General features: G+C 38.2%; 1 protein-coding gene across 4 annotated transcripts in view; it reads left to right on the forward strand.

Annotated features, from left to right (window-relative positions):
- The window catches only part of DAAM1 (dishevelled associated activator of morphogenesis 1), a 180,540-nt gene extending 166,600 nt beyond the window's left edge, over positions 1-13,940 (forward strand). For 3 of the 4 annotated variants that reach the window (XM_015143761.3, XM_077937888.1, XM_015143762.3), the window contains 5 exons: positions 1,974-2,081; positions 3,396-3,456; positions 6,220-6,351; positions 9,994-10,164; positions 11,228-13,940. In XM_015143761.3, coding sequence (XP_014999247.1) covers positions 1,974-2,081; positions 3,396-3,456; positions 6,220-6,351; positions 9,994-10,164; positions 11,228-11,437 — 682 coding nt within the window. In that variant the 3' untranslated portion in view covers positions 11,438-13,940. 4 annotated transcript variants of the gene reach the window in all.
- The last annotated feature ends 1,380 nt before the right edge of the window (positions 13,941-15,320 follow it).

The raw sequence follows: 15,320 nt of genomic DNA on the forward strand, positions 1-15,320 counted from the left end.
CAGAAAAAAAAAAAAAAAAAAAAAAAAAAAAATGAAATGGAAGGATGCACATGAACATATGAAAATAAGTGGCCAAAATCCTTGGCCACTGTTTTGCTTTGGTGGGCAATTGTTTTCTAATTATTGAGAGACTGAGAGTGAGAAAAATGAGGATTTATAAGATTGCATTGTCTCTATGAAAGGCAAGGGTAACCAGAAATGGTTTTCATTGTTATAGAAAAGAAAATTGTTTGAAAACTCTGATTCCTTTGGTTAAAGGTGAGTGGGAGTACTGGGGTTTAGCACTGTGAATTAGCAAACTGCCTAAATTATGGAAATGTTTTTTAAAGGAATGTATTTTTACCCTCCTAATTCTAACCTCAACAGACAAGTAGTTCTTGATCCTGGCTGCTTGATAAAATCAACAGGGAGTTTTAAAGAATGCCCATGCCTGCCTCCACCTCATTCCAATTAAATGAATCTCTGGGGTTAGCCCAGGCATCTGGAGTCCAGGTGATAGGAATGTGTAGCAGTCAGTGACAATGGGATCAGAGGAACAGTGTTGCCTAATAGATACTGTTTCCTACGTGCTTGTCTTTTCAATCCAGGTCAATCAGAGTTCAGCCCTGTCACCACCAGAGAGGGAGCTGGCACAACCAACTGTTTTAACTACTAAGAGTGATGCAGTTAGGAGTTGAAGTGTTGCTAAATTAGGAAGTGGATTCAGGGCTGTGAGGATATCACATGGTGACAGTTATGGCCCACTTCCAGGTTCAGCCCCGAGAAAGGGGGCTTTCTAACTTTCTGACCACCCTTTGGGTGAAACCTTATTAAAAAGTATCAATAGGGCCAGGTGTGGTGGCTCAAGCCTGTAATCCCAGCACTTTGGGAGGCCGAGACGGGCAGATCACGAGGTCAGGAGATCGAGACCATCCTGGCTATCACGGTGAAACCCCGTCTCTACTAAAAAAAAAAAAATACAAAAAAACTAGCCAGGCGAGGTGGCGGGCGCCTGTAGTCCCAGCTACTCGGGAGGCTGAGGCAGGAGAATGGTGTGAACCCGGGAGGCGGAGCTTGCAGTGAGCTGAGATCCGGCCACTGCACTCCAGCCTGGGTGACAGAGCCAGACTCCGTCTCAAAAAAAAAAAAAAAAAAGTATCAATAGGTCAGACACGGTGGCTAACACCTGTAATCCCAGCACTTTGGGAGGCAGAGGCGGGTGTATCACCTGAGGTCAGGAGTTGGAGACCAGCCTGACCAACATGGTGAAACCCTGTCTCTACTGAAAATAACGAAAATTAGCCAGATGTGGTGGCTGGCACCTGTAATCCCAGCTACTCGGGAGGCTGAGGCAGGAGAATCACTTGAACCCAGGAGGCGGAGGTTGCAGTGAGCCCAGATTGCACCACTGCACTCCAGCCTGGGCAACAGAGACTCCGTCTCAAAAAAAAAAAAAAATCAATAATTGTCATCAGTGAGTTGCTGCTCTGTACTTTAGACTCAAGAATAGCTGCCCTCTTCAGTGGAATAAACATCCCTCACTCTCCACCCCATCCCACTCCACTCCACCGCCTACTAGTTGTAAACCTGCAGGGCACACCCCATTTTAGGGTGAATCCAGTGGGAAGGTAAACTTGAGCTTATCTCCACTGGCAGTGGTTCAGATTCACTTAGATCACCCATCCCATTACCCAGATTTTGAAAGATGCTCATTATGGGCCCAAAATGTAATTCTTATCCTCTTTTTAGAAACTGTGTGCTGCTTTTTGACATCTATCTATGTAATCCCCATGGAGGCTCTCCCATTATTCCCATCTCTTGAGAATCCCTGCCTTACATGAACCTCCAAATTTTAACATTAATGCAGGTAATATAGCATTATTGTAGGTTCTACCATTTGAGCATATAAATCATATGTAGATATTAACTCTTCATATATTTATGTACTTTAAATGAAAATAATTTAAATGTTTTATACTCTTCTTCAATTGTAGAAACATTACCCTTTTGCACTATCTCATCACTATTGTGGAAAATAAGTACCCCAGTGTTCTCAATCTAAATGAAGAATTGCAGGATATTCCTCAAGCTGCGAAAGTAAAGTAAGTACTTACAGTGAATGTTAGTTTCTTAAATCACTTGGACTGTGTGTTAGCCATTGAGGTAGTTAGCACTGCATGAAGTCAGTCTTTCTATTTGTTTTCCCCTGAACATTGTATGAAATAAAGTTTGAATCTCATCCAAATCACTCAAATGTGTTACAAAGTTTTGAATATATGTTTGTTCTAGCTTCTTTGGAATACTGCATGAAATTTTTAACTTTCATACTTTTAAAGGGCAGGTGTTTTAAACACAGGTAAGAGCACCCTTAGTTAAATAAAGATGCATGACTAAGCAAATAGAAGACCTAAGTGTCAGGGCGTTGCTAATAATTTTCACATGTGCACACATACTCCCAGAAACCAAGGCGGCTCTTTAATGGGAAGCAGTCTTTATGCAAATGAAGCTAAAAATAAAATGGAAAGTTGCCAAATTTTTATCACAAACTTCACACCACGTTTCAGAGACTGAGAAGCAGGCAATTTTCCTTGCTGTTTTTCCCTCCCTCTTTTGGCTCTTTTTTTAAAACATAAACTGCATCTTTTTGCAGTGAATTTGAAAAGTATAATGAGCAGGCTCATTTTTTCCCTCTGTTCATGGAATCTGGTGGAAATATACTATATAAGGCATGAAATTAACTGAAGTACTGGTGAGTTTCTTTATATGTTGTAAATTATCTGGGAGAATTCAGTTTCAAGCTCTGATGTTTAAAAGCCATGAAATACAAACTGTTATGTATGGGAGAAGCCCAAGAACCTTTCTCTATTTAAAAAAAAAAAAAAAAAAAGATGAAAATAAAAACTAGTTAATACAACTTTAAGAAAAATCATTGTTGATTACAACTTAAGCCATTACCTTGTAATATTTATATTATTGGGGCCTTAGTGAAAAGCAGAACACTGATTATACAGACTACAATGTGAACATGATTGCAGATGAACTTATTTTTGTTTTATTTTCAAAGGGAGCCAAGTATGGCAAGGGATTTATTTCTACATGGAGTAATTTGCTGAAGTGAGATTTTTTTGAGTTTGAAACATAAAATATTCTTGTACAGATGGAAGATATTTCTATTCTGCTATTTTTGACCTATAAAATATACCTGCTGGCTACAGAAAACAAGAAACATAATTTTATACCTACATTTCATGAGTTTAAAATACTGTTGTCTTTCTTTGAGATCTGAGCATGGAAGGGAATTTTAAGCATTTAAATTAAACTAGTATGGACTTCCAAGCGTGAAATATTTAAACCCATCTTATATTTAATATGTGTAAGTCACTTGTTGATTGCTAAAACATTGCTATTTACAACAGCATGACTGAGCTGGACAAAGAAATAAGTACCTTGAGAAGTGGCTTGAAAGCAGTAGAGACAGTGAGTATTTGTTTTTTATTCTAATTCCCAGTTTCTTCACTATCTCTCGTGCTGGTGGTTTCCAGGAGATGAGTTGCTGGTTGTCTTGGCATGTGGTATACCCGGAATAAACATTTATTGATTAAAAAATAAGAACCACCACCACAAGAAGCAAAGGCAGGTTATGTTCAGCCTGGCAACTTGATTGCAGGCAGCAGGGGTCGTGGGTGAGTCACTGCAGGAGGAACTGAAAACTGGACCTAGCGTGCCACCAATTTATCGGTGAGGCAGGATTCATCAGGATGAGTGTGTTGGGCTAGATGATCTTCAGGGACCCTCTCAGTTTCCAAGTGCTGCTAATATATGGTGTTCACTTTTGGTAGAGCAATAGAACTTCTCTGTTGTTTTTGTCTTGGTCCTTTGGGGAGTATTTACTAAGCAGACACTGTAGTACATGCTCTAGCCGAGGGTCACGATGACTCAGAATCCTTGTCCTCCAGGTGTTGCAATAATCTGAGCAGCCACTTCCCTCAGCCTGGCCGTGTCCAGATAGCAGAGTGATTACAGAGGTGCCTTAAGGAAGGCAGCGGGTTGAGGGTACTTTGGAGACATGTGGAACAATTGGCCCCTATTAGAGGAAACTTCTCTTTTGGAAAAGAAGTTGAGCTGTGGCTTCGGAGGGTGGGGTAAACTTAGGTGCATAGAGGGAGGTTATCCCAGGCATACAAGACAACCTGGGCCCAGGCCTTTGAGGAAGGAAAACCGGTCAGGCTGGCAGACTAGAGCTGGTAGGATGAAATGTGCCTTTTGGCACAGTGCCCTGTGGGTACTGTGCAGATGTAGCTGCCAGCGAGAGAGGGGGCAAGGATGAGAACAGGCTGGCAGAGCAGCGTCCCTGTGACCGTGCTCGGAGCAGACATAGCTCGGGCCTGCTCTGGGTGAAGGAGATGGACATGCAGGCAGCTTGGACAGGTGCCTCTCATAAGTATCTCAGATCATTTATCGGTAATGCTGTGAGAACTCTCCCTTCTTTTCTTTTTTTAATCATAAAACTGCCATAGAAAGTAGTTGAACTAATTAAAGACATATCTCTAATAAAAATTAAAGTCACAATGTCTAATTTTTTGTTTTCAATAAATTAAGGAACATGTGAGGTTTTTTTTCCTTTTTTTTTTTTTTTTAAATGTAGGGAGTCGGGGGCAGTATTAAAAAAAAATAAACTGATTGAACTTTTTCTCCCAGCCCCAGAGGGTCCATGGTCATTATGATGACCCTGAAGCCTGGCTCTGACCCCTGCTTCAGAGCCAGGTCAGAGCAAGGCCTGGGGTGGGGGCTTCTGGGGAAATTTTGTGTTGCTGCTTTATTAAAGGATAGTTTTGCTGAAATCACTCTACCCCTTGGGTCATATACACTGTATCACACTTTTTATAGGAAAGGGGATATAGAAGCCTCCCCTACCCCTGGAGGTGGGTGTGGTATTGTAAGAAAATAGCAGGGGGCAGAGCTTGGCCTGGCCAAATAGATATGTCTTCTAATTGTGCTTTACACAAATTAATTATATTGTTTGAAGGTATCAGAGATGAATATTTATGAAATTATACATTAATGAAACACTTTCAAATGCCTTTCCTGTCCCCACACTGAACACAGATACACTTACTTTCCAGGCTAAAGTGCTAGAATTATGGCAATTTCTTCCAATCAGCGCCAGCTCCCTAATTGATGAGTTTTCACTTCTGTTATTTCATTTGAGTCTAGTGATGATGTGGATATTGCCCCCTTAAAAAAAAAAAATCAATAAACTGCGGCCCAGAGCAACATGCCATGGTTAAGAACCAAATCAGTGGTAGAGCTGAGTCAGAACCCATAAACTGTGACGACTACACTCCTGCTTGTGAAGATCTCTGCCAATGCAAGAAAATAAGGGAGCATCCAGTTTAAGTCAATTGGTGTACAACATAGTTATTACCAAGACTCTGGAGTCAGGCAGGCCTGAGTTCAAATTGGCTCTGTCACTGGTCAGCACTACTTCAGGGCAAGTAATATATCCCTTCAAACCTTAATGTATGTGTCTGTATAATGGGACTAGTGATCCCTCACTTATAGGGATGTTGTGAACTTTAAATAAGAATGTGCATCTGGCAATTAACTAATAACATTAGATTTGGATCATCTGTGTTCATTGCTGTGGTAATGGGGAGTATGGATAATTAACAAGAGACTAATTCCCCTACAAGCCTGTTCACAAAAACCAATATGGTATGGACAAGAGAAAAATGGTAGAAGATTATGGTGCCAAATGCTACAGCCAAAATTCGACTGACCTATATCCCACAGTTTAAGAAGTAAATAGACTTGGCTGAGAGGGAAAGAAGAAAAAAGTCAAGACACCAGAATTCTAAGCATGGAATATTGACAAGCAGAGTCTCTTGTTTTCACTCACAAGCCCTTAGAGTTCAGTTTGCCCCCACTATTTGTTTAACTTCTATTAATTTTATCCAAATGCAAATCTGTTTGCTTTCTAAAGTCTGAAAGAGTAATAGATCAAGTACTTAGATTGTTGGTAAATTGCTATTTGCAAATATGCGTGTGCACATGGGCATGGCTCTGGCATGGTGGGAGGAGGGGCAGGGGCACTAGAGTATAACAAAAAGTTTTAGAACAAGTTTTGATGTGTTTGCCATTCTCATTTATTAAATTTAAGGCATGTGAAATATGAGACAAGGTGTGTCTCATGTCTGTATTTGAAGCCTGCATTGACATTATTCATTTCCTGTGTTTAAGGAGCTGGAATATCAGAAGTCTCAGCCCCCACAGCCTGGAGATAAGTTTGTGTCTGTTGTCAGCCAGTTCATCACAGTAGCTAGCTTCAGCTTCTCTGATGTTGAAGATCTTCTAGCAGAAGCTAAAGACCTGGTAAGTTTCCCCCTTGTGCACTGACTGTTGTTTGAGTGGACTGGGCTTCATTGTGATACTTTCAGTTATTATTCTGTACGGGAAATAGCAGGAGTGAGATCCAAACTTCATGGTGCAGGAAATAAAGTAGTAGATAATTACTTTCCAGATTCCATTGTTTTGTATGACATAGGTGTGTTTTCATTTCCAAGACTGTGATTAATCTGAACACACCATTTTTGTCTGACTGGCCTATGTTGCAAGACCTTGAAGGCTTTGAATGGTATGAGACCAGCAAATACTTTGACAGTTTTCTCTTGGTTGAAATTGGCTTGAAGTACTTATCTCTGGGAGCCAGAAAAGAGTAGATGATGAAAACCAGGGGTAGAATCAAATGTGCAATTCGATGTTACTAAAGCCATGTGCCTAATTATGTAATATGCTCATCTGAGATACAGCCTTGGAGGACAGGATGCTACCTGTATAAATCTCCAGCAGAACTTGCTAAAAGAGATACATTTTAATTCACAGTCTCATTGCAAGAGTTATTTTTTTTTTTTAGTAAGACATTTATTTTTATGATTTCTGCTATTTCACTTTTTGTGTTCCCTTAGAAGAGAAATTTTTGTTGGTTGATAACCACGACCTTTAGCTCCTCAGCTTCACCTCACTCCTCTCTATCTCAGGTTGTTTCCTCTTCCAAAATGCATTCACATTCATATACAAGATATGTACAGAGTCTCTCATTTTCTCTCCTCATTCTTTATAAAGTATATTAACATCCTTCCCGCCCTCCCCCACGATTGGTTCTTTTACTCTACCCATCTCTCAGTTGCCACAACACTCTTGCTTTTACTTGAGTCTTGTGTTTCAAAACTTCGGTAAATGGATGTTATTTTTCTCTGGTTACCTGTTTGGTTGTAGATATGGATGATTGTTTATGTAAATGTACACACATACCAATTAAAGTACAGAAGTAGGCTGTTCACATGCGTTAGCTAATCTCAACATTAAACCTCCTCTCTAACCTTATTAAATAAATGACAATATATGTTCAAATGGCTGCTGTCAGAGGTCCAACCTCTGATATCTCACAGTGGAAATCAGTCAACTGATGTCAGCAACCACCATTCAGACCTCCACTGTGGAAGCCCCCATCCATGTTTTATGTATGCCTCACCACTTTAGAGTTTGTGCTTCATAAAGGAAGAGATTCCCCCTGTCCTGATATCCCACCTGAGCAATATAGCACCTACTTCATCAAGGGGCTCAAACATTTTTGTGTGTGAACTGGCTGTTGTCAGCTTGTTCATCACAGTAGCCAGCGTCAAGCTTCTCTGATGTTGAAGATCGTCTAGCAGAACATAAAGACCTGGTAAATTTCCCCCTCGCACACTGACTGGGGTGTGTGTGTGTGCATAGGGGGTGGAACTTTAATCTGGGCCTGGTTTTCTTTAGATTTCTAAGATTTCAATATACATGACATCATGATCACTAGAATTCCTTGATAAAAAGATCACTCGGGATGGCCTAAAGTACGTGAACTTGAATGTTTTAGAAATCCGGTTGTAGACTGTCTATTGCTATTTTGTTCATACCAGAACTTTTATAAATTAGCATATAAAACCATGGAGCAAGCTAGAGCACTATATATGGTGTCTGAAGAATGTTATGTTTTTGCCCGAAGAACTCTTTTCTAATAGAGTATTTCCAAATAAGTAAAACATTGAAAACTCCTCAGTGAAGACAGAAATGGTAAAAAGGACACTTTTATTACAAATTTAAAGATACAGTAATTATAAAATATATATAAATATAAGCCAAAACTTGTTTTATTTAAAAATAAATGTTGAAAATATTTTAGGTAGATAGTATCACTGAAGTATCAGAAGAACCTAACAGTGTAACAAAGACAAAGCAATAAAAATAAAACCAATTATAAACTGTTTGGGGGCACTGCATAAACACAGCGTGGTCTAAATATGAAGAAAACTTAAAATCTGGAAAATGTTAAGTAGTTGATTGGTCATGGGGAAAAATGTATTTGACTTTGAAGCTAGGAACACTATCCTTAGTAGCTTAGGAGTAATAGCATTAGATCCTTACAGAAGGAAGTATAATTTTAACAAACAATTTGACATTGAATATTATTTGGGTAGTTGTAATGCTAAGACTATTGAAATACATACTGCCTTGAGTTATGAAGATAACCTCTGGAAGAACTAAAACAAGACTGGATATACTATTGTTACTGTATACATATATTTTTATCTAACTTCATAAATTTCTTCCTTGGTATGTTGCATTTTGGCCATTTGAAAAGATTGACACTGGGGCATGTTGCATGTACCCATAGTCCCAGCTACTCAGGAGGCTGTGGCAGGAGGATCACTTGTGCCTAGGAGTTTGAGTCCAGCCTGGGCAATGTAACATTGCAATACCCCATATCTTTTTTTAAAAAACTTTTTAAAAAAAGATTGGCATTGAAAGGGGTTCTAAAACAAAGAATTTGGAATAAAATTGTATTCTCAGTCATACACTGGGTTGCATTAAAGATTCCATACTCAGTTACTGTTTTCTCATTGAGACCCTGAAAATATCCCAACAATAGCAGCATTATTTATGATTGGGAAAAGCAGCTAAGAGGCACTGGCTCCCATTTGCTTTCTATGTTGACCATATGGCACTAGTAAATGATTTTAAACTACTTCAAAGAAAAGTTAAAAGTACAAGTTTCCCTCCCCCTGCCGAGTTTGCTGTTAGTTTTATGTCTGGGGTGCTGTGCTCTACAATATTTTGTTTTTACTACTGTTTAGTTAATAAAAAGTCATAGGAGGTCATCATACATGTTAAGCTCAACTGAGGTAGACAGGAATAAATGGTTTCAAAAGCTAAGGAGTATTAAAATTTTTACTTAGAAATGATTAATAGACATGTTCAGCAGCTGAAGATAAATATAGGCTCGCTAGAATCCATCAGTTATGTTTGACTTAGCCGGGTGCAGTGGCACATGCCTATAGTCCCAGCTACTTGTGAGGCTTAAGGGGAAAGATTGCCCAGGAGTTTGAGGCTGTAGTTTGCTGTGATCATACCTTTGAATAGCCACTAAACTCCAGCCTGGGTAATATGTAAGACTCCATAAATTTGGGGGGGGGAAAAAAAAACCAATAACATATGCATTCCAGCCTGGGCAACATGTAAGACCCCATCTCTTAAAAACAAAAACAAAACAAGAAAAACTGCCAGGTATGGTGGCTCACGCCTGTAATCCCAGCACTTTGGGAGGCCAAGGTGGGTGGATCACCTGAGGTTAGGAGTTTGAGACCAGCCTGGCCAACATGGTAAAACCCCTACTCTACTAAAACTACAAAAATTAGCTAAGCATGGTGGTATGTGCCTGTAATCCCAGCTACTTGGGAGGTTGAGGCTGGAGAATCACTTGAACCCGAGAGGCAGAGGTTGCAGTGAGCTGGGATCATGCCACTGCACTCCAGCCTGGGTGATGGCGAAACACCATCTCCAAAAAAAATTAATAAATAAAAATAAATGAGCAAACAAAACTTATGCTTGACTCAATCTGGGCTTTAGTCTTTCTAAAGTTATTTGTATTTGATTATGGAATTCTCATGAAACATTGACTTCTTAAAACCCTCTTTTTTCTAGTTCACTAAAGCAGTGAAGCACTTTGGGGAAGAGGCTGGCAAAATACAACCAGATGAGTTCTTTGGCATTTTTGATCAGTTTCTTCAAGCTGTTTCAGAAGCCAAGCAAGAAAATGAAAATATGAGAAAGAAAAAGGAGGAAGAAGAACGTCGAGCTCGCATGGAAGCTCAGGTGAGAGGATGATTAATTGACCAATTCCACCTCCTAGAAGTCCTATGGCTGCAGCCCAGTCAAAAGTATTTAGAGAGCACTCTGACCTGCTGGCAGGAAGGAAGGCTTCAGTGTACTCTCTAGAATTCTGTGGGATTTTAAATTGGTGTTGTTTCTCTTGGGCTATTTAACAGTGTATTTCAAAGCCTTAAAAAAAATATATCTATCCACATCCTTTGCTCTGGAATTCCAATTTTTGGCATTTATTTTAAAGAAATAATCATAAATTTACACAAAAAAGGGCAGCATTCTTTATAATAGCCCCAAGCTAAAGACAACCTAAATGTTTACCAATAGGGCTTGAGTTCTAAATGATGTAACGACTATATAATGGTATATTTACGCAGTCCTTAAAAGACATGTATTTAAAGAGTAATGATACAGAAAAGTTTACAAAGTGATTTCTACATGAAATCTTTTTCTGTTTTGTTTCTTAAGATGTTAATACATATAGAAAATAATAGTGGTGAGATAAACCTCTAAAAAGTTCACAGTAGTAGAATTAAAGATGCTTCCCCCACCTTCCTTTTATCTGAATTATCCAAATTGTCTACAATGTGCATGTATTAGTTGGCTTTTAATAACAGTAACTGTTGTGTATCAGGTTTCAGGCTTCCACAGTAGATGCAAGCTAAGCCTTTGATATAAGGAAAATGGCCTGATGACCATTTGCTTTAGTTATTTGGGGTCTATGTAATAGTGATACCTTTTTTTTTTTTTTCGTTAGCAAAAACACAAATTGCCTCAATTGCTCTTATTTTAACTAGAATATCATGCAGTTTACCTAGAATCTAGGTGGTGAGGGTCTAACCACAAGACAGTGGTTATTTTTTGTTGTTGTCCATTGCTTCCACAATGGAGACTCCATGTTCCAATTACCCTTTCTTGTGATATCCAAAGGGGTTATAGGATGAGCACAGCTTGGTGTCTGGAGCATTACCATATTTCACAGAATTCATCTCTACTGAAAACAAAATGCAACATTTTGACATGTTTCTAAGAGGTTATTTCTTTCTATTTGCAGCTCAAAGAACAACGTGAAAGGGAACGTAAAATGAGAAAAGCTAAAGAGAATAGTGAAGAAAGCGGAGAGTTTGATGACCTTGTTTCAGCTTTACGCTCAGGAGAAGTGTTTGACAAAGACCTTTCTAAATTGAAACGGAATCGCAAACGCATTACCAACCAGATGACTGACAGCAGCAGAGAGAGACCAATCACAAAACTTAATTTCTAATCTTCCATGAATACTTTATTTTAGAAAGCTCATTAGCGGCCCTCTAAAGTGACTAGAACGTTTCATTACACTGCCTTGCAATCCAAACAGTGGCAATTTTTTCCTTCATCTGTGAGTGAATGTGTGAATGTGTGTGTATGTAAATGTATGTGTGTATATATTAAAAAATGTATATAGATGTCTGAGTGTTGTCTGGAGACCTCTACGTATGGTTAAAAAGATTTATGTTAATGTATGTGCTCCGAAACCCTTCGTGTATGCATTCACCTTGAGTGTGGCTCATTTTCTTTCCCCGAACGCCATGACTGTTCAGAAGCACAATACTATCTCCTGAAAGAGATGACAGAGACATTCCCTAGATTCAAAGACAAAACAGGAGAAAAAAAAAAAAAAACCTTGCAAAATATTGTATTGTTTCCAAGCTTGATATCCTTTGAAATTATTTTCATTGATGGAACTGGAGTTGGAAAAATACAGATTTAAAATGGTTTTCGATAGCTGACATTGTGATGTAGATGCATCAGTGATAGGACCAGCTTCGGATTTCTGACATCGGTGTGAGGATACAGTCTGTAAATGTTTATTGAGAACATCTTGCACACAATTTGAATTATGTAGAATGTCAGTCAGAATTTTTTGTATATTTAAAAGTTGGACATCAATTTTTCCCCTAATTTCATCAAGTTATCTCTGCCAAGTGCTCTTGATAATTTCTTCAGATTTTTGGAAAAAAACACTATCTAAATGCAATCCGTGCTTTTTTTAAAGAACAACATTGCCAGAGTATGCTTGTTCTAACACTATAGATATATAAACCTTAAAAATAAAATATCTCACCCAAGACTTAAAGGAAGAATTCTCTGAAGGGATAAAGATTACTAAAAAAAAAAAAATTTAAAGGGGTGCCTTTTTGTTAGTTTCTATCTTCTGTTTTGTAGGACAAGCTGCATTTTCTGTAAATATAGGTCTGGACTAAAGGACACATAAAGAATGCACAAAATGTCAACATCAGCAGAGATGCCCAGATCTATTTATCTCTAAGTATATTTGAAGTGATTGCTGTTTATATGTTGTCATTTTAAAATTGTGTGTCAGTAAAGCTACCTGTAAAATTTCAGTCCAAAAAAATAAAGCTCTCAGGGAGACATGAATAAAAACAATGAACATTAGAAAATAAAATATAGATGCTTACCATTAACCTACCAACTCTTAATATCCTTAAATTATGTGATATATAAAGAGGACTGTTACTTTTTTTTTTTTTTTGCTTTGCTTTATTTATTTGTAGTCGGGGATGAGGGCTAACGTTTTCTCTTTTCTTTCTATCGATCCTGTTGTGGTTGAGTTTCCTGTGGAGAGAGTAGTTTGTCCTGTTGCACTAGAACATTATTTACTCACTAAATTGAGTTTTTCATCAATTAACAAATATTTATTAAGTTCCTACTATGTACCAGGCATAGTAAGGCTACAATGGTAAGCAAGACAGAGTCCCTGCCCCCAAAGGCTTAAATTCTAATGGGGATATTAAGGGATGAATAGAATACCAATGTGTGCACTGTACAGGAATCATACTATTTTAAAATAATTTGTATAAACTATAACACTTAGCACAGATGGCAAGGTATCTGCGCTATGTGAAAGCTGTGAAATAGTGCTCTAAGAGTTGTCAAGAGCTGTGGTTTTACATCTTTTCCTCATTGCAAATTTAGTGACTTTCTACACATCAGATGGAAATAAATGACTAGCAAATAAAACAGTCATAAATACAGAGCAGAGGTTGCACTCCCCCAGTCCCGAGTTAACCCAGGTCTGCAATAACACCGTGTTGAAGGTGCAGATAGAGACTTGACTCAGAAAGGCTTGGAGATGAAGATTGGAATATAACGATGACTTTGTCTGTTCCTTAACTAAAGTGCCTCTATGTATATTCTTTTCTATTTGTAGCAGGAGAAATTTGGTCTGGCTCAATTTTGGAACTGTATTTTGAAAATGGCTTTGTCTTACAGTTTAAGGAATAGACAGGTGGGGGGAAAGTCACATAAAGGAGCAAGTTTGTGTAGCATGTCCCTCTTGCCCCTTTTAATCATCCTCCTTTGATATGGCCATCCTGGTGGGCCTCCTTTGCCATTTCCATTTTTGGTTTCTTTCCCCAAAAACTGTGTGCAGGTAATTCCATGTGCCATTGTTGAAAAGAAAAACAAAAAAAAAAAAAACTACTTTCTACTTTTTAGATTGGTGCTGGTGTAAGTAGCCACTTTTCTCTCTTGGGTGTGTATTTTGAAATTTTTGTTTGTTTTTTTAAATTAATGCCAAAAAGAAAATGCATAATTTGTGAACTTAATTATATGTCTTGTATCTTATTAGCTTAGTAGTTGGAACCACTTAGTCTTTAGGTGCAAGACTGTCGTTAGATAGTACTGAGAAAAAAAAATGTATGTGTTATGAGACTGTACATTTTTTTAAAATAGCAATATGCAATAAAGAGATGAATTCATTGGGTGTACATATGTCTTTCTATGAATTATTAAAACAGCGTCATCAAACTTCTTCGCAGTTTCCACCACTGAATTTCAATTTTGCAAACTGTTCACTGAATCAAATATATACGTGTTTTTAAACTTGTACTTACTGGACCTAGAAGAATATAGTTTTCTATTATGGCAGCATTCAGTATGTTCAGGTTATCATATGCCACCTCTTTCTACACTTGGTTTATGTATGAGTTACACAATTTCTTGTTATAACTCATGTATAGTAGGGCTACTGGTGAAATTACTCAACTGGAGTAGAGAAAATAATCTCTGGTCTCTAGAATCAAAAGCTTTTCTGTTTTGAGACATTTTTTTCTTATTAAAATTTAATTTGATATGGGTCAGTTTGGGAAATGGCACCCATACAGATCAAGAAATTTGTTTTATCAGTATCCTCTGAAAGTCGAAGCTTTCCCTTTGTCCTACATCACATTTGCTGCCTCGCCACCCTTAACTCAATTTAAGGTCAAGTTGGAAACAAACTGCCCCAGTGGTTGATAGAATACCCAAGCAGGCCAAACACTAATTCTTCTTATCCTTGGAATGAACTCATGATGTTCTTGTAATCGCTGACCATCTTGTATTTTGTCAACTCACTGCATAACTTCATAGTAACAACGTTCTGTGGAGCTGACACTCTTGATAGGAGAGACCCTTCTGCATGTTAGACAAATGTTCTATTCCAACCCACAAACTCAGCCCCGGCCTATTTGTATATTTGGGTATGGAATTATGTACAGAACCACCTAGATCCTCAGTTGACCTTGGTGTATTAATAGAAAGGGGGGAAATGTGAAATTTTCAGATCATATGCTTCAGTGTCTTCAGTTTCCCCAAAACAATTATCACTGAAGGAAATGTGCTTCTGACAGAGGGGTGAAGTTATGTGATCCATCCAGAACTTTGCCTCTTTTCTATAATGTGAGTTTTTTGTCGGGCAAGGGATAACCTTTATTAAAATGCTGTAGCTTAGACACAATTACAGTCATGTGTCATTTAACAAGGACACATTCTGAGAAATTGTGCCAATAGGTGATTTCATTGCCATGCATACATCATAGAGTATACTTACACAAATCTAGACAGCATAACCTACTACACACCTAGGCTATATGGTGGAGCCTATTGCTCCTAGGCTACAAACCTGCACGGCATGTTACTGCACTGAATAGTGTAGGCAATTGTAACAATGGTATTTGTGTATCTAAACATATATATAGAAAAATATATATGTAGTAAAAATACCATATAAAACATTGAAGATGGTACATCTGTATGGGGCACTTACCATGAATGGAGCTTGCAGAACTGGAAGTTGCTCCAGGTTAGTCAGTGAGTGGTGAGTGAATGTG

This window comes from Macaca mulatta, chromosome 7 (genome assembly GCF_049350105.2).
Source record: "Macaca mulatta isolate MMU2019108-1 chromosome 7, T2T-MMU8v2.0, whole genome shotgun sequence".
Taxonomy (NCBI): Eukaryota; Metazoa; Chordata; class Mammalia; order Primates; family Cercopithecidae; genus Macaca; species Macaca mulatta.